The following is an 18,416-nucleotide window of genomic DNA, read 5'->3' as shown; positions in this document are numbered from 1 at the left end:
AAGCTAGAAAAGTGTTGAATAGTCAAAGAAAAAGCTCAGAACACACACAGTCCCACACATACCAGTCCAGGTACACTGTTGTTCAAAACATCCCCACGTACCAGCAATATCTCACATGTCGTATCCAGCCAAACGCCTTGTGCCTGTCTCGATCTCTCTGGCATTCCCATGTGAGCAGAGAGGCTGTGTAACCTGTTAGAGCAGCCCCAGGCAGAGACCTTGGCTCTCTCTCCCCTTGTATTTTTATTGGTCCTGACGGAGGACCGTGCATGTGAGCGCCACCTCCAGAATTTAATGAGAAGCACAAACCCCTCGTGGGAACACATGTTCCCAGCAGCAGGTCATAGGGCTGCTCGTTAGAGAGAGACGGGAAGAGGAAGGTAAGAGCAATAAAGGCAGGGTTGTGAGAAGGGAATAAATAGACTTATGTTTCCTTAGACTATCTACTGTATGCTGACACTGATGACATGGTTGATAGAATAGTACACTCTCAAGCGCAAATACCTGTAAAGTCAAAAGGTCACACATGAGCACATGCACACACACACACTTTCATAGATTGGGTCTTCTGGTGAGAAAAGTACACACGGCGTGTGGGGACTTGACCCTGTGGGATAGGTCTGATAGAACGGACTCACTTATGTCATGATCTGTTAGGGCCTCAAACTGATTAGGGATACATTTCAAACACTGTTTTTGCGCTAGGGTTTGGGCAATTATATGCTGGAAACACAGTCGTGTCTCTGTAAGGGTGGTCATAGTCATGTCAACACTTTACTCACAAGACCAGTTGCAAGTCGCTCACTGTCTGCATAATGCTTACATGTTACATTTGGATATTAAACTGTCTCGTCTTTCGGATGGGACGTTAAAACGGGTGTCCTGACTCTCTGTGGTCACTAAAAATCCCACTGAATTTATCGTAAAAGTAGGGGTGTTAACGCTGGTCTCCTGCCTAAATTCCCAATCTGGTCCTCGTACCATCATGGCCACCTCATCATCCCCAGCTTCCAATTGGCTCATTCATCCCCCTTCCTCTTCGTGTAACTATTCCCCAGGTCGTCACTGTAAATGAGAATGTGTTCTCAGTCAATTTACCTGGCAAAATAAGGGTTAAATAAATAAAAAGCTCTCTCACTTGTATAATACATCTGAAAATGATTAATATTTAGAGTTGGATAAATGTAATTATTGTTGTTCCTCTATGAACAACAATCACTGGTGCCAACAGTGAATAAATAAACTCGTCAGCCAATCTGTGATGATTTATGTTCTGTGACACTCCACAGCTGCCTAGCAGACCGGTCACTCATCCCAGCTGCTCATGGCACGTAAATAATATGGCTCATAAATTCACAGCTCTCACTCCCTCAGTCTAATTGAGCAATCGCTGAACTATAGGGGGATTGTACAAGCTTTACGGTAACTTGTTGGGACTCCTGTTCAGGACTGCAATCCTCTGCTAGCTGTGCTATCGGTGTGTGAGAGTTGGAGCTTGTTTAATGGGAATCACACTACAATAACACCTAGATTCTCCCATGCTTGAGATCTCTCCTTACATGTTCAGCTCCGGGAGACGTCACCCTGCTCCACATGCCTGTCGTGATCTCGGCATGTGATCCTTTGTTTCATGCCCGTTTGTCCTCGTCCAGCTTCTCAGAGCCCCTTTCCCGTAGATTGACGTTTACTGTCATGAATCTTGCACTGGAGGCAGAACTGAGTGATGTTCGCTAGATGGGACAGCTGCAAAGTCAAATTGGTATTGTAAAAATGTATGAAAACAAAAATGAACTTTTTGGTCTTAATTTAAGGTTAGGCATTAGGGTTAGCAGTATGGTTAAGGTTAGGTTTCAAATCCAATTGTAATACTTTGTAGCTGTGCCAGCTGTGGAGACTGATGACTGATGACAATAAATGCCGACCTGCCCCCTTCCCTGCCCCTCACGTCCCCCTTCCCAACTAGAGGGTCTGGTCAGGGCAGCCCCGGGGGCGGGAGTCAGTGACTGCCCATAGATGGGGGGAGATTGAGTGACCAAGGCAACTTGAGGGTGAGTGTGATCAGAGAGATTACAGTAATACCACCCCTCTTTCTCTCTCTCTCTCATAGGTTCCTCATCTATCCATCCAACTATACATAATCAAGTACTACCATTTCTCTCCTTCTAAATTTGTTCCCCCTATTCACTTCCTGCGTGTCTGACACACTGAATTAATCTATTTCCTGTGTTTTTCACTGACTGCATGAAATCTGACATTCCCTACCCCCACCTAAAGAGAGTCAGGATAGAGAAGTTTTTAACAGCACCAAAAGACGTCACTGAAGTCGATTATGATTTACTCTGAAAGTTAATAATAAGGGTCAAGATCTTTCTGATCTGTCTTTTTCTGAAATATAATCAAACTAGTCACCTTCAGAATCACATCCATAATAGAGAGAGAGAGAGAGAGAGAGAGAGAGAGAGAGAGAGAGAGAGAGAGAGAGAGAGAGAGAGAGAGAGAGAGAGAGAGAGAGAGAGAGAGAGAGTAAACCTTATAGTAATCAAATGCAGTCTCCAGAGGTGCAGCCAAGTCAATTCAGTTCATGGTTTAACTCCAGGCAGGCATCATTGCCTAATGATCAGATCTTGTCCCACTCCCCAAATACAATATATTATAGTAGGTTTGTCCCTTCTGATCTTTTTCCCAGTATAAGTTTGTCTCGTCAAATAGTCCACTATGGTCTGCTCAGAGTCCGATCCTATTCTTTAGTGTAGCATGTAGCGTGACCTGATTTGGTCTCTCTCCATGTGGAGGGTGGTCTTAGTATTCTTCTCTCACACGGGTCTACCCTGTCTAAGCCTCTCTCAAGAGAGCAGTGGTGTGAGGACATATAGCCCAAGGAGCTCTTAAGTCTGATCACAAATGTAATACGAGCATGTTAAACATCTGAGAACTTTCTCCCAGCAGCTCCATTCACACACTCTGATCCCTGACTTCTGACTCCTGGGACCCTAGAGGTCCTCCAATAAAGACACAATTACATTAACTTATCAAAACCATTGGTCTCGTTCTTGATCTCTGTCGCCAGATGCGACAGCGGACAAAAGACATTGTTGCATTGTTATATTCTGGAAAATGTATATAGGTATAACAACAAGAATTCTAGACTCACGTTAATTTGCCTATTAGCACTTTCTCTTCTGGTGATAGAATGATTCCCTTGTAAATGAAAGTTCTGGATTGCATGTACACAATTCTCCTCTTTGGAGCTGAATGCGACAGGAGGAAGCGGTGGGCAGAGACTGACGCCTTTCACTCCTCTATAAATCAGGCTTTATGAGTTGTGCCATTTGTTGTTACTCCACAACAATTCAAAGAGAGGTTTGTTGGTCTGTCCCCCCAGTTACACAAGCAGCTCTTTCAGCATTGCTCTGTGTGTGGGAAGCCATGTTCTCTCTCTTTCTCTCTCTTTCTGGTGGAACATAAATACCAAGTGTCAACCTATAGCTGCTCCATCCATTTTTGGTATGTATCCATAGGTATGTACCCATTGATTCTTGAAGAATATAATTTATAAACGCCTCATGAGTTGAGTTCAACTGTCGTACCCCAATACCCAAAATAACCCAAAATATAAGATTGTTTTACTCCATTGTTTGTAAACAAAGCAATTGTAAACAAACACCCGTGGTTGTGTTCGAGGCCACCTAAAGTGAGACCGATTCAAGATTAAAACTGGAGCAAATCGAATCCGAGTCGAGACCAAGACCAGAGGGGGGTGAGCTGTCTGAGACCGAGTCAAGACAGACACCATAAAAATGGAGTCCAATTCAAGACCATGATTGTAATTGTGTCAAATCGCTACCATAGTATTTCTGTGTACATATTTCAGAAGTACACATGGATTCTTTGGACCTGTGTTCCCCAACTGGTTTTTACCCCCAAGTATGCTGAGCAAAAAAATAAAAAATTATGTATCATTTTAATTTTTTATTGTTGGACATAAAAAGACAACAACAATTAAAAAAAAACAGGAAATCAGCGCCAAGTGATTTTAAATTTGGACATCTGTTCTGAAGTATTCCCACACATAGAGTGATGGTATACTAATAATAATAAATAATTATTGGTTAGATTTATATAGCGCTTTTCTACCAACTGAGGTACCCAAAGTGCTTTACATAGTAGGGGGAAACTCACCTCAATGTGTAGCACCCACCTCAGTGATACACGGCGACCATTTTTGTGCCAGAACCACACATCAGCTATCAGGTGGAGAGGTGAGGTGTAATATATGCCAATTAGGAATGAGGGGGATGATTAGGTGGCCATGATGAAATGTGACCAGATTGGGAATTTAGCCATGACTGGGGTGAACACCGCTACTCTTACAATAAGTGCCATGGGATTTTGAATGACCACAGAGTCATGACACCCATTTTAACGTCCCATCCGAAAGACGGCACCCTACGCGGGGCAATGTCCTCCAATTTAATTAAGGTTTGAAATGATTATGTTTATAGTCAAATATTATATCTGTTTAGGCTTCTTGTGGTAAATTTGAAATGTAAAAATATGTTTTTTATTGTGTTCCGGCCCCGACCATCTGCTCAAGAAAAAATAGCCTGCAGCTGAATATAGTTGAGGATCCCTGCTGTAGACATTCAGAATGGTGAAAAAATGCATGCTGAGGGCAAATAAACAGCCACTACATATTATCACCAATTCAAACAGATCTATAATAGATAAAAATACAAAATATGTTACAACTTCCCCAGGTTTCCCCTTACTAATAGTGAGCACACAACTTTAAAATAATTTCCCTAATTCTTCCCTACCAGCAAATCAAGGACATTCTGATAAGCGAATGTTTGAGGATATTTTTCAACGAAAGTAAAGGACAGTAATGTTAGGAGTAAAGTAGGAAGCCCAGGTCTCAATAGGCGGAAATATATTAACGTGTCATAAAAGGAGTGTGGCCTTGGCAAAGCGGTTTTATCCGCTGGCTGAATGGGAGCTGATTATTATGAGTTTTTTTACTACACCGGTCTCGGGATGAGATTATGAGTTGATATTTTTGTGTTAGTAGCTAGGATATTAAAAATTCCGCATAAAGAAAATATGAACATTTTCACACCAGTGGTGTTTCCACCAAACGGACTTGTTGTGGATAAAAATCAGTGTGTCTCTACGTAGACGTAGTGCACACAAAATGTATTTTTCAATGTGTTTCTATAGTGATGTCACGTTTTTTGCGTTAAATAGTGAATGTGCCTACTCAGGTGTTTGAACGTGCGTTCTAGCCAACAGCTCGCAGAAACTAGGCTGTGAGGGTAGACTAAACTACATGATGCGATTATTGTTAATAAATGTGAGAATATTTGTGTTCGTCAAAAGGCAGTCAAGCATCGATCATCATATCACTAGAATCAGACATTCGATAGTGTAACGACCCTGGGTTTATAATCGACCCTGCCGCACGAGCATGCTTTTTCGATAGCGCGCCGGACATCGGGCTAGAAGGTCGAGGGTTCGAGACCTGCTCCCTTCCTGTTTCATTACAATATTTACTGGAAAGCAGCATCAAGATCACGTGCACTTTCACCACCCTGTGAAGTTTATTTATTTATTTATTTAATCTGTAGCCTAATAAACTTCATGCTTTCGCTCTTTTGTCCATAATATGAATATCATTATGTATGTAGCCTACCTGCATCTACTGTATCTGCGAGCTGTTGGCTGGAGCGCACGTGCAAAGACGCGAGTGGGCACATTTGCTATAACCCAACATCTTTTGTCACAAAACGATCAGTAGATTTGAAAATGCGATGGAAACCAATGTCATTGTATTTTTTATTCGGTACATGGGAATTTAACAGCAAAATTATTTTTTCTGTGCATTACGTCATCACGGACGAAAAAATAAACGTGACGCAAACAAACCTAGCCACTGACACACTTGTTAGATTACACAGAGGTTTGACAAAAGTCCACACCACACACACAAATAATGGTAACACCTTCAGCATTCTGTATGTGTCTGCACCACCACAGATGGCCAGCAGATATAACCCTTGCTTCACTTCCATCAATAAAACTAAGGCCAAGAAAGATTTTGTAATTTCTCAAATGTTTCCCAAATTGCACCTACGTTTTGATTATTAGAGTCTGTAAATGTCCGATTCAAATTGAATAAGTAACCACATTTTATGTAAATTCAAAGCAGATTTATTTAACAGTTTGTCACTCCTCTGAAGGGAGGGACTGTATGACTCATCTTTAGTAGTGGCAATGGTTATTAATGGAACTGATCATTCCAGTGAATTATAAACTATTTGAGTCAATGGGGCTGTTTGGCTGCAAGGCTGGTGTCAGTCTGGGAACACCCACTGTCTCTTTCCAGCCCCTCCCTCTCCTCATCTCTCTATCCAACATCAGTCTGAGCTCCACACCTCCTCAGGACAGACCTGCAGTACACCCAGAATTCTGTGAGATCTCATCAGACCTGAATTTTCCTGATTGCCATCTGATCAAGATCAAACAGGTTCTGGGTATAAAGGCATCAGCTTACTGGATCCACAACCACATTTATCTACAATAAGATACTTTCTCGTTCTAGACTGAGTTGAAGGGGATCTCTCCATAACAGGCCATGAGGGTGAGCCGGGTGTTACAGCTGTCCATCTGCCTGGTGGGCCTCAGTCTGGCATGGCGCTCCCCACCACCAGGCAAACCCTCCATAGAGGGGGGTGGCCAGGTTCCTGTGGGCCAGATACAGGTGCTCTCTGTGGGGCTGCTCCAACTGCTCCAGGGGGTGCAGGAGAGTGCCTGGAGGATGGAGAGGCAGGGCGACCAAGTGTCAGAGGAGCTGATGGGAGACACCCAGGCTGTGGAGAGGCTACGAGAGCAAGGTGTGCAGGTAGGAAGGACCCACAGGCAGGTGACGAAGAACCTCCAGATGATGACAGCACAGAGCGACAGGCTGGAGAATGCAGCCCAGGACGTGCAGCTGGGACTGGAGACTTTATTGGCCGAGCAAGGTGCCTTGGAGCTCAGGATGTGCCGTGTCCTGGAGAGGGTGCAGAGCATAACCAAGCCAGTTCTAAGGATGGAAAAGCAGCTTAATATGAACCTGATGAAGGTGAGCTATTACACATTTCTAACTATATAACATGCTCCTTCTCTCCTCCCTAGTCACCATTTCTCTGTTTTTTTTCAGCTAATGAGTCTAAAAGAAGAAAATTAGAATATTATGCCTTTCAATTGATAATCACCTCCAGGTGTTTCATGAATGTATTTCCGCTGTTCTGTATTTGGTCCGAACTTACATCTGTCTATCAATGCGTGTGTGCTTTAGGTGTTAGTGGACACTCAGTCCAGACGTCTGGCTGACCTAACCTTGGAAGTTATGACCCGGGACAGATTGATTGATAAGCATCTGCAGCACATTGTTGACCTGGAGGAACAGGTACAGTGCAATGGCGCCACGGTTATACACCGACAAAATACAAATTGAGACATAACTAGATAGAAACCCTTGTTCTCATAAAACTAATGTATCAAAGAGCATATAAAGACCAGCACAAACTGTACATAAAACATCCTGTCTTACAATCAGAGACAGCAATGGGTATGGAAAGTATAGGCTACACGTTTGATTGAGTCTTTAGAGAACAACTATTTGGGGTGATATCCATGTTTTTTCCCTGCTCTGTGTGCTACTGATGTAGTGTGTTTTTCTCTGTGATGCACCATATGTTTTAGGAGTGTAAAGGAATGGAACATTGCTGTTCCTCGTCTGTGTTTGTGTGTGTTCCAGGCATCTCGTATCAGAGGGGAGAGGCCTCCCACCAGCGCTGAGGGCAGATTCTGATGATGGCTCTGGCCCTTGTCTGGGCAGCAACCACAGCTGCATCAATATAAACACTCCATTCAAAACTATAAGAAAACAACATAGTTATAGTGGAAATCTGAGAAAGAAAGACACATAGCATTATTCATACCATATTCAAGCTTCATTTCTTCATCCAGATACTATGAGATGATCTGATTGGAATTTTAAAAGGTAGACATCCTTGTTGGGTAATCTCCAAAGTGGTGTGGCTCTGTGTTAATGTTTGAGGTTCATATTTGGAAGCTTTGTATTGCAATCCCTTGTCAGCTGGTGCCTCTAGGGCAATTTAGGCAGATGTTAGAGGGCCCTTTTACTGAAGCATGTGTTTGTTTCATACAATTGTGTTTTGCTTTTGTTGTCTTCTTTTCTTTTCATGCATTGTGTAATTGATGTGTATAGATATCCATACTCGTGTAAGGGTTGTTTATGGATGTGTTCATGCAGGGCTCATCTACAAAAGAGACCTTGGTCTCAGCATGACTCAATGCTTAAAACTGCAATATGTAACTTTTTGGGAAACTCCACCAAATTGACATAGACATTTGTGTTATAGATCTGTCATTCGCATTGAAAGCAAGTCTAAGAAGCGGTAGATCTGTTCTATGTGCACTATTTCTATTCTACCCATGCTTAAGTTTTGTTTTTGCATCTTTTACTTTAGCTTTTGTACACCAACTTCAAACAGCTGAAAATACAATATTTTGGGTTATGGACAATATATTTTACAGTGGTTTAGATGGTACAATGATTCCCTACACTATATTGCTTGTTTTGCCACATAAACTGAAATTAGGCAAACTATTACAATTTTAGCAACCAGTATATTTCTGCATAGTGCATCTTTAAATAAAGGCAAACCCTTTTTAAATAAATGCAACCACAATTAAATAAACAGATTCAAGGTAATGGACTGGATCAGACTGCCTGGAAAAAAATTATTCCTGTCAACTTTGGCTGCTAGGCTAATTCTCCCTGAACGTACATTCTTTTTTTTTTAAAGGCTCTGTGGCTGTATTCTAGAGGTACAGGAGACCTCCTACGGCCAAAATCAGGAGATTCTCATCTTCTCAGCTGTCCGACAACCAAATGTGGCAAAGGTAGTGTGTGAAAGCTTTGAGGACTGAGGTCCTATCTGATGGCCTCAAGTCTGTGAGATCTAAATGCATGAATGCTGTCCGACTGGTGTTCCCAAAAACAAACAGCCAGGAGCAGCAAACTCTGACCCAACATGACAAAGAGAATATACAGTAATGTTCCTGTAAATCTATTTGAAATGTGCCTACAGTTCTTCATTTGACTTGGACATTTTAGCCATTTAGCAGACACTCTTATCCAGAGCAACCTACAGGAGCAATTAGGGTTAGGTACTTTGCTCAAGGCCACATCGACTGATTTGTTTCACCTAGTTGGCTCGGGGATTCGAACCATCGTCTTTTCTGCACAACACTCTTACCCGCTAGCTACCAGACACCCCACTGACATACTCCAACAGGTCTTTACTTTTGAATTAATTTACATTTCATTTCAGCCAACCTATGTTACCAGACATGCCTATTGAAGATGGAAGATCAAAGCAAATTGAGTGTGCAATTTCATTGTCACACACAATATGTTCAGTTTCAGGTATGATCTTTGTCATATTGTGTAGAGTATGATGATGAGCTTCAGAGTATAGTAGCTCTAGGCTATCATGATTCTGAACTACACTGAACAAAATATAAATGCAATATAAATATAAAGTGTATGTTGCAACATGCAACATGTTGAAATAAAAGATCCCTGAATTACATTTACATTTAAATCATTTAGCAGACGCTCTTATCCAGAGCGACTTACAAATTGGTGCATTCACCTTATGACATCCAGTGGAACAGCCACTTTACAATAGTGCATCTAAATCTTTTAAGGGGGGTGAGAAGGATTACTTTATCCTATCCTAGGTATTCCTTAAAGTGGTGGGGTTTCAGGTGTCTCTAAAGGTGGTGATTGACTCCGCTGTCCTGGCGTCGTGAGGGAGTTTGTTCCACCATTGGGGAGCCAGAGCAGCGAACAGTTTTGACTGGGCTGAGCGGGAACTGTACTTCCTCAGTGGTAGGGAGGCGAGCAGGCCAGAGGTGGATGAACGCAGTGCCCTTGTTTGGGTGTAGGGCCTGATCAGAGCCTGGAGGTACTGAGGTGCCGTTCCCCTCACAGCTCCGTAGGCAAGCACCATGGTCTTGTAGCGGATGCGAGCTTCAACTGGAAGCCAGTGGAGAGAGCGGAGGAGCGGGGTGACGTGAGAGAACTTGGGAAGGTTGAACACCAGGCTGCGGCGTTCTGGATGAGTTGTAGGGGTTTAATGGCACAGGCAGGGAGCCCAGCCAACAGCGAGTTGCAGTAATCCAGACGGGAGATGACAAGTGCCTGGATTAGGACCTGCGCCGCTTCCTGTGTGAGGCAGGGTCGTACTCTGCGGATGTTGTAGAGCATGAACCTACAGGAACGGGCCACCGCCTTGATGTTAGTTGAGAACGACAGGGTGTTGTCCAGGATCACGCCAAGGTTCTTAGCGCTCTGGGAGGAGGACACAATGGAGTTGTCAACCGTGATGGCGAGATCATGGAACGGGCAGTCCTTCCCCGGGAGGAAGAGCAGCTCCGTCTTGCCGAGGTTCAGCTTGAGGTGGTGATCCGTCATCCACACTGATATGTCTGCCAGACATGCAGAGATGCGATTCGCCACCTGGTCATCAGAAGGGGGAAAGGAGAAGATTAATTGTGTGTCGTCTGAATATTTCCATATGCACAAAAAAGCTAATTTCTCTCAAATGTTGTGCACAAAGTTGTTTACATCCCTGAGCATTTCTCATTTACCAAGATAATCCATTAACCTGACAGGTGTGGCATATCAAGAAGCTGATTAAACAGTATGATCATTACACAGGTACACCTTGTGCTGGGGACAATATAATTCCACTCTAAAATATGCAGTCTTGTCACACAACACAATGCCACAGATGTCTCAAGTTTTGAGTGAGCGTGCAATTGGCATGCTGACTGCAGGAATGTCCACCAGAGCTGTTGCCAGATAATTCTCTGTGCATTTCTCTACCATAAGCCGCCTCCAACATCGTTTTAGAGAATTTGGCAGTACGTCCAACTGGCCTATTTACATTTTTATTAGGGTGTTGATTTCCCATTGTTAAAATGGAAGGTGTTGGGAGAGGTAGGGGTTTCCTGTCATTTAATCTGTCACCATCTGTTGGTAGGGGTTCAGCCAAAATTCCAGTTACTTCTACACCTATGCCCAAACTGGAGGGTTTTGATGATAGTTTACCCATGGACATGCCCAAGGATGTGTATGAAAGAGTTATGCCAAATACAGGGAGTGGGGAGGTCTCCATGGATTTCATAGCAGACATAGTACAGCAGATTGGTCATTCCATTGGGGAGAACATTGCCTCCTGTTTGGAGTCAAAGGCAATTGTTGGGCATGTTGGGGACAATGTGATGGGGAGTGTATGCAGCTCGAGGGGTATGGATGTGTCAGGCCTGAACCTGGTATTGAAGTCTGATATCAGGGAACCGGTGTACTTTCGGGGGGGATGGCTCTGAAAAGTGCACAATGCATGAGTGGGAGGATATGGTCATGGTTTACATGCGTAAGAGGGGCGTGTCTGTGATGGACCAAGCAGTTGAGGTTATGGGTAGGCTTATGGGAAGGGCCCGCGATGTTGTTAAAGTTGGCATACGCAGCATTCCCTCCATTGATTTATCTAAAGGCCCGAGTCCCATATTTGACATACTGAAACAACATTTTAGTGACACTGTTTTTTCAAGCTTGCCCCTTGCTGACTTTTATGCCACATTACCTCTGACTGATGAACAACCATTTGAATATTGGCTCAGACTGAACAGGGCTATGGAGGTTGCTGAAGATTGTCTAAAGAGACAGGAAAAAAGTGTTGAAGACCCATCTCGTGAGCTCACAGTCATGTTTATCAGACATTGCCCTAATGCTGAACTGTCGCTTATCTTTAAGTGCAAGCCATTACAGCAGTGGACTGCTGCAGATGTTCATGAGAGGCTGGATGAATACAGGAGGGAGCGGAGGTACTGTACTCTCACTTATCTAAGATGACCCCAGCCATCGCAACAATGAAGCAGGAAGTTGGTGCTGTCATGCCGATCACCATGCCTGCTGTGAGAACCCACATGGAAGTACCCAATACGTTGCCTTACCCAGCCCAGACTATTCAGGGCTCAGCTGAGCCGATGGAACGTATCCTTGCAATGCTGGAGCGTGTGCTGGAGCAGAGGCCACAACAGTCTGACCATAAGTTCCAAAAAGGGAATAGGAGCAAAGTGAAGTCTAATGGGCCATGTAACGTGTGCGGGGATGCTGAACATGATACTTACTTTCACTGCAGGGCCAATCACCTCTGCTTTCTTTGTCATGTAGCTGGCCACGCACGCTCTCAGTGCCCCAAGGCTGCAGCTCTGAGCACAGCTGGTGGAGTCCCTACAGTAATCACTGCTCAGCTCCCGGAAAACTAGTAGGCCTGCATGTAGAAGGTGAGAGTGTTGGGCCTTTTGTAGAGTCCCCATCAGTGAGAGCTGTTGATTTGGAGTCTGTATATAAAAGTGTTTGTGACGAAATGGAGACTGAGAAGAGTATCATAATGCAGAACACACAGAGACTTTCCCCGTATGATGATTTATTCTATGCCAAGGTGTTAATAGGAGGAGAAGTAGAAGTGAGAGCTATGCTTGACAGTGGATCCATGGCTTGTACCTTGAGCTCTAGGGTCTTACCTGAACTGTTGCATGCAGGAGTGTTGAAAAGTCCATCATTGAGTCCTACAGAGGTAGTCTTGGTTGGTTGTGGTGGGTTGAAGACGAGGCCTTTGGGAGTATGTGAGCTGGAGATGGAGGTGTACGGATGTAGAGTTGCTGTGCCTACACTGGTGGTTGAAGGCCAGAGTGATGACTTCATCTTGGGCAGCAATCTCCTAAAGCACTTGATTCGCCACCTGAAGACGGATGGAGATCTCTGGAAGAGGGTTTATACTCCTGTGTGTGACGGGGTGAGGAGAGCAAGCTAATCGATATGATGGCTAATGTGGAGAGATAGAGAGACAGTGAAGTACCTGACAAAGTTGGAACTGTGAGACTAAAAGGGGCTGTGACTCTAGAGCCTATGCAGGAAAACTTAGTCTGGGGCAGACTATGAAACACTCAGAATCTATCAGCTGGCAGTGCTGTTGTCATTGAGCCCAGCAGTTCAAGGTCAACACCAAGGTCAATACTGGTAGGGAGGACAGTAGCTCTATTGCGGGGGGATTGGTGGCTCCCTGTTAGATGATAAACCCTTCTCAGAAGACAGTGACATTGAGACGAAACGCTACTCTAGCCGATGTCTTTCCTTGCATGGCTCTAGAGGATTTTGACTGTTCGTGTGTGAATGATGATTCACCAGCAGCTTTCCAGCAGCAAGTGCAGAGAACGGCTGATATACTCACTGACTGCCAAGATGACTTGACACTGACTGACGGTTCCAGCCAACTTCACGATACTGACGGACCTGACAGTTCAAGCGATCCTGAGGTCTTACGTGACTTAGGTTTGACTGATATTGATGTCTCCTCCTGTCAAGCGTCTCCTGCTGGTAAGAAGAAACTCATCCAGCTCATAGCTGAGTACCAGTCTATTTTTTCCAGGCACAAGTTGGATTGTAGAAAAGCTTCCGGATGTCTTCACCGCATTCAACTGAGTGATGAGAAACCCTTTCGGATGCCCTACCGACGCCGTTCACCAAATAATTATGAGAAGCTCAAACAAGCATTGAATGAGATGGAAGAACATGAAATCATAAGGAAGTCTAGTAGTGAGTTCGCCTCTCCCCTTTGTCCTTGTATGGAAGAAATCTGGAGACCTGAGACTCTGTACTGATTTTCGTTTGCTCAATGCTCGCACCATCAAAGATGCCCACCCACTCCCTCACCAGGCTGACACGCTGGCAATGGACCTTACCTCTGGCTACTACAATGTGGAAGTGCATGAGGATGACCGGAGATTCACAGCTTTTACATCGCCATTTGGATTGTACGAATACAATCGAATGCCACAGGGGTTGTGTAATAGCGCTGCAACCTTTATGAGGATGATGCTAAACATCTTTGGGGATCAGAACTTTCTTAGCCTGCTGTGTTACCTTGACGATGTCTTGGTCTATGCGCCCACTGAAGATCTGGCTATACAGCCTGGAAATGGTTTTTGAGCGTCTCAAGGCTCACAACCTGAAGTTGGCGCCAAAAAAGTGTAACTTTCTGAGGTCTGTGAAGTTTCTAGGGCATATCATAAGTGCGGATGGTGTAGCTACAGACCCTGAGAAGGTGAGGGCCATTACAGGAGTAACAGAAGCTGATCTGATGAAAGATGGCACTGACATTCCATCTCAGAAGAAATTGAGGTCATTCCTTGGGATGGTGGTGTATTATCAACAGTTCGTTGAAGGTTGCTCGACCATTGCAAAGCCTCTCTTTGGATTGAATACTGGACACAAGGCTCCACGCTGGAAAAAGAAGCGAAGCTCACCTGTCAGGAAGTTGACGGCTGCCGACTGGACAACAGAATGCAGACAGACCTTATTCCAGCTAAAGCAAGCCTTACTGGACCAGGTTTTGTTGGCCCACCCCAACTTCGAAAAACCCTTTCTACTCTCGGTGGATGCATCCAGCAATGGCTTAGGTGCTGTGCTATCTCAGGTGCAGGAACCGGGAGCTACAGCGAGACCTATAGCCTTCGCGAGCAAGTCCCTCGGTTATGCACAGTCGAGGTATCCTGTGCACAGGCTCGAGTTCTTTGCCATGAAATGGGCTATCTGTGACAAGTTCCACCACTGGCTATGGGGACAGCAGTTCACGGTATGGACGGATAATTACATTTACATTTAAGTCATTTAGCAGACGCTCTTATCCAGAGCGACTTACAAATTGGTGCATACACCTTATGACATCCAGTGGGACAGCCACTTACAGTAGTGCATCTAAATCTTTTTAGGGGGGATAATAATCCCTTGACATACATTCTGACCAAAGCAAAGCTTGATGCTTGTGAACAGAGATGGGTCGCCAAGCTGGCACCGTATGAGTTTGACATCAAGTACATCCCTGGAAAAATAAATGTTGTTTCAGATGCTTTGAGCAGAGAGCCCTTCGTATGACCCAGTGCACTCCATCGCCTGACAAGGGTCCCGTACGAGACCTTACTAGCTGAAGCCGACGCTGTGCACACAGACAGAGTGCAAGATGTGTTTCGCTGGTCCAGCCACCCCTTTGACAAAGCCTCTGACTCCAACGAAGTGGTCATTAGCTGTCAGGCTACTGTTGACCCCCCATCTGGTGCTTTATCAAGACATGAAGTTGCAGCTGTTCTTCATTCACACAGGTGCTGGGTGGGTGAAGTGGGCTCACATGCACTGCTGTTGCCACAGCTCCCACAGGCTGTTATGCCATCAGAGCAGACCGATGTCGATGTTCTGCCACACGACCTACTGATGAGTAAAGCAGCGTGATGACAACGTGATCAGCAAAGTCATCTTCTTTGTGGAGAGGGGCAGAAGACCATCCCGGAGAGAGTGTGCCCATGAGAGTGTTGAGGTTTTGTGTCTTCTCAGAAATTGGGACAAGTTGACCATGAAGATGGGTGTACTGTATCGTGTTTCGAAGAATGTGGTTACAAAGAGGAAAATGTATCTGTATGTGGTTCCAGCCTCCATGAAAGCAATGGTGTTGAAGGGTGTCCATGATGAAGCTGGCCACCAGGGCCAACAGAGAACAGTCTACCTGACAAGACAGAGGTTCTTCTGGCATGGCCTGAAGAGGGAGGTAAAAGCTTATGTGAAGTGCTGCAGGAGATGCGTGGTGAGCAGGACTCCTGATCCGGAAGCAAGAGCTCCTCTTGAGAGCATAATGACAACTGAGCCCCTTGAACTAGTGTACATAGACTTCTGGTCTGCAGAAGATTCTTCAAACAAATCCTTGGATGTGCTCGTTGTTAGTGATCACTTTACCAAATTGGCTCATGCCTTCTTGTGTCCGAACCAGTCTGCTAAGTCAGTAGCTCATCAGTTGTGGAACAACTATTTCTGTGTCTACGGGATGCCTCGCCGTATACACTCAGACCAGGGAGCCAACTTTGAGAGCGCTTTAATAGCCGAACTGTTGAGTGTTGCAGGCGTTCAGAAGTCTCACACCACGCCGTACCTTCCGATGGGGAACGGGTCCTGCGAAAGGATGAATAGGACTTTGGGAAACATGATCTGGGCCCTGCCAACGAGAGCAAAGCACAGATGGCCTCAGGTGCTGAAGTCTCTTACGTTTGCATACAATTGTACAATCCACGAGACCACAGGCTTTGCCCCTTTCCTGCTAATGTTTGGGAGGACGCCAAGACTGCCTGTTGACATAGTCTTTGGCTCTGTCATAGAGAACCCAGAAGTTGTCGACTATGACCAGTTTGCTCAGTCTTTGAGGAGAGATCTGAAAGAAGCCACGAATGCAGCACAGGCATCTGCAGCGAAGCAGTTGAAGAGGCATGCTGACCTTTATGACAGAAGAGTCAGAGGAGCACCAGTGTAGATTGGGGATCGAGTATTGCTGGCTAACAAGGGGGAGCGGGGAAAGCGGAAGCTCGCTGACCGTTGGGAGGATACGGTCTACCTTGTCACTGGATTGAATGCTGAGAGTCACAATTTTAAGATTCAGAACAGCTCCACTGGACGGGAGAAGACAGTACATCGCAACCTGATAATACCAGTCAACTTTCTTCCTCTTCCCCATGCTGCTGTTGAGGAGGGAACAGACATGTCTGGATTAACAGAGTCTGAGGACATGAATGACAGCCTGGTGGTCTCAGCTGCCATGGACACTGCAGTGGATGATGGTGCTGAGTACAGAACCAGAGTGTGGGTGTCAGAGTTGTCTTCTGAAGGAACAGGTGACACAAGCCTGGAGGGTGATGTGCGATCCTTGGATGCTCAGGATATTCCACCTTTGGATTCCGTGGATGATATACTGCAGCTGGAAGGTCTGCCTCGATCAGAGAGTCTTCAAGAATCTGACCGAGACTGTAACAGTGTAGTGAGTGAGCTAATTGACAAGTCTGATTACGATATCCGTACTGACCTACCAAACGCGGACCATTCCTTACCTGATCAGTTACGTACTGACTGTGTTGACGGACACACTATTGCAACAGTACACAACACTGTTACCCCTTATGCAGTTGAAGGTAGTCGGGGTCATATTAGGTCAAGGGCAGGAAGGCTATTTAAACCAGTGTCAAGACTGATTGAGATTATGAATCAGCAGAAAGTTAGCTCTTGAAGGTTAAATATGTGAATAGAGGGTCAATGGTATTGACATCTTTTATTTGTTTTGCTTTTACATCATTGTGACCATGATTAGAGGTTGCAGGATGGTAATGTGACATATGATAAAGTCTCTTATGGTGGTTTATTTTATTACTTGGATGTTTTAAAGTCACTGAGTGTATTAAACATGTGACAGGCATGTTTACCTATGAGGGCTAAGGGGATTGATCAACCGCTTTTCACTCTAATTCTCAAGGAGAAAAGTCTAATGACTGGAATATTTAGTGACTGATTTAAAGCAGGGTCTGCATCCTTGATATACACAGCTTTACCTTTTAGTTTTCTCTATTAGGTAGTATATATATTTATATTTTTTTCTCTGGATTATTCTGTACATATGTTGAGTGTCTCTGTATCTGGTATGTTTGCACAGTGTCGTTTTGTATTTTGTTATTTTTCTTGGCAAGTGGAATTCAGTAGGGGGGAGTGTAACAGGGTTATATTGGTGATTCCCCTTGCCACTTTATTGTTAAGCCAATGGGTTTTTGGTTTGAGTTTGTCTTGCCTTCACCTACTCAGCATGGCATCTTATAGTGTAGTCTGGCCCAGGAGTGGGAAGGTGAACGGAAAGGCTCTGGAGCAACGAACCGCCCTTGCTGTCTCTGCCTGGCCGGTTCCACTCTTTCCACTGGGATTCTCTGCCTCTAACCCTGTTACGGGGGCTGAGTCACTGGCTTGCTGGGGTTCTCTCGTGCCGTCCCTGGGGGGTGATCACCTTGGGTTGATTCACTGTTGTGGTCGGATTTAAATGCCCCCCTTGGGTTGTACCGTGGCGGAGATCTTTGTGGGCTATACTCGGCCTTGTCTCAGGATGGTAAGTTGGTGGTTGAAGATATCCTCTAGTGGTGTGGGGGCTGTGCTTTGGCAAAGTGGGTGGGGTTATATCCTTCCTGTTTGGCCCTGTCCTGTGTCCTCGGATGGGGCCACAGTGTCTCCTGACCCCTCCTGTCTCAGCCTCCAGTATTTATGCTGCAGTAGTTTATGTGTCGGGGGCTAGGGTCAGTTTGTTATATCTGGAGTACTTCTCCTGTCCTATTCGGTGTCCTGTGTGAATCTAGTGTGCGTTCTCTAATTCTCTCCTTCTCTCTTTCTTTCTCTCTCTCGGAGGACCTGAGCCCTAGGACCATGC

The 18,416-nt window shown here is 44.9% G+C and overlaps 1 protein-coding gene across 1 annotated transcript; it reads left to right on the top strand.

Moving 5' to 3' along the window:
* The first annotated feature begins 6,408 nt into the window (after positions 1-6,408).
* Positions 6,409-8,788, top strand: LOC118385673 (uncharacterized). The gene is made up of 3 exons (XM_035772887.1): positions 6,409-7,120; positions 7,337-7,447; positions 7,799-8,788. Exons 1-3 carry the CDS (start codon positions 6,632-6,634, stop codon positions 7,850-7,852), a joined length of 654 nt encoding a protein of 217 aa, XP_035628780.1. The 5' UTR covers positions 6,409-6,631; the 3' UTR covers positions 7,853-8,788.
* The last annotated feature ends 9,628 nt before the right edge of the window (positions 8,789-18,416 follow it).

The sequence above is a fragment of the Oncorhynchus keta genome, chromosome 6 (genome assembly GCF_023373465.1).
Source record: "Oncorhynchus keta strain PuntledgeMale-10-30-2019 chromosome 6, Oket_V2, whole genome shotgun sequence".
NCBI lineage: Eukaryota > Metazoa > Chordata > Actinopteri > Salmoniformes > Salmonidae > Oncorhynchus > Oncorhynchus keta.
Note: the sequence above shows the minus strand (reverse complement) of the source record. Positions and strands in the feature narration are given on the sequence as shown.

What these genes read in the sequence shown, in the direction of transcription:
- LOC118385673 (XM_035772887.1), top strand. Translation starts at nt 6,632, where the DNA reads ATGAGGGTGAGCCGGGTGTTACAGCTGTCCATCTGCCTGGTGGGCCTC. An exon ending in TTAATATGAACCTGATGAAG is followed by an intron (nt 7,121 to 7,336) that starts GTGAGCTATTAC and finishes TGTGTGCTTTAG; the next exon opens with GTGTTAGTGGACACTCAGTC. An exon ending in TTGTTGACCTGGAGGAACAG is followed by an intron (nt 7,448 to 7,798) that starts GTACAGTGCAAT and finishes TGTGTGTTCCAG; the next exon opens with GCATCTCGTATCAGAGGGGA.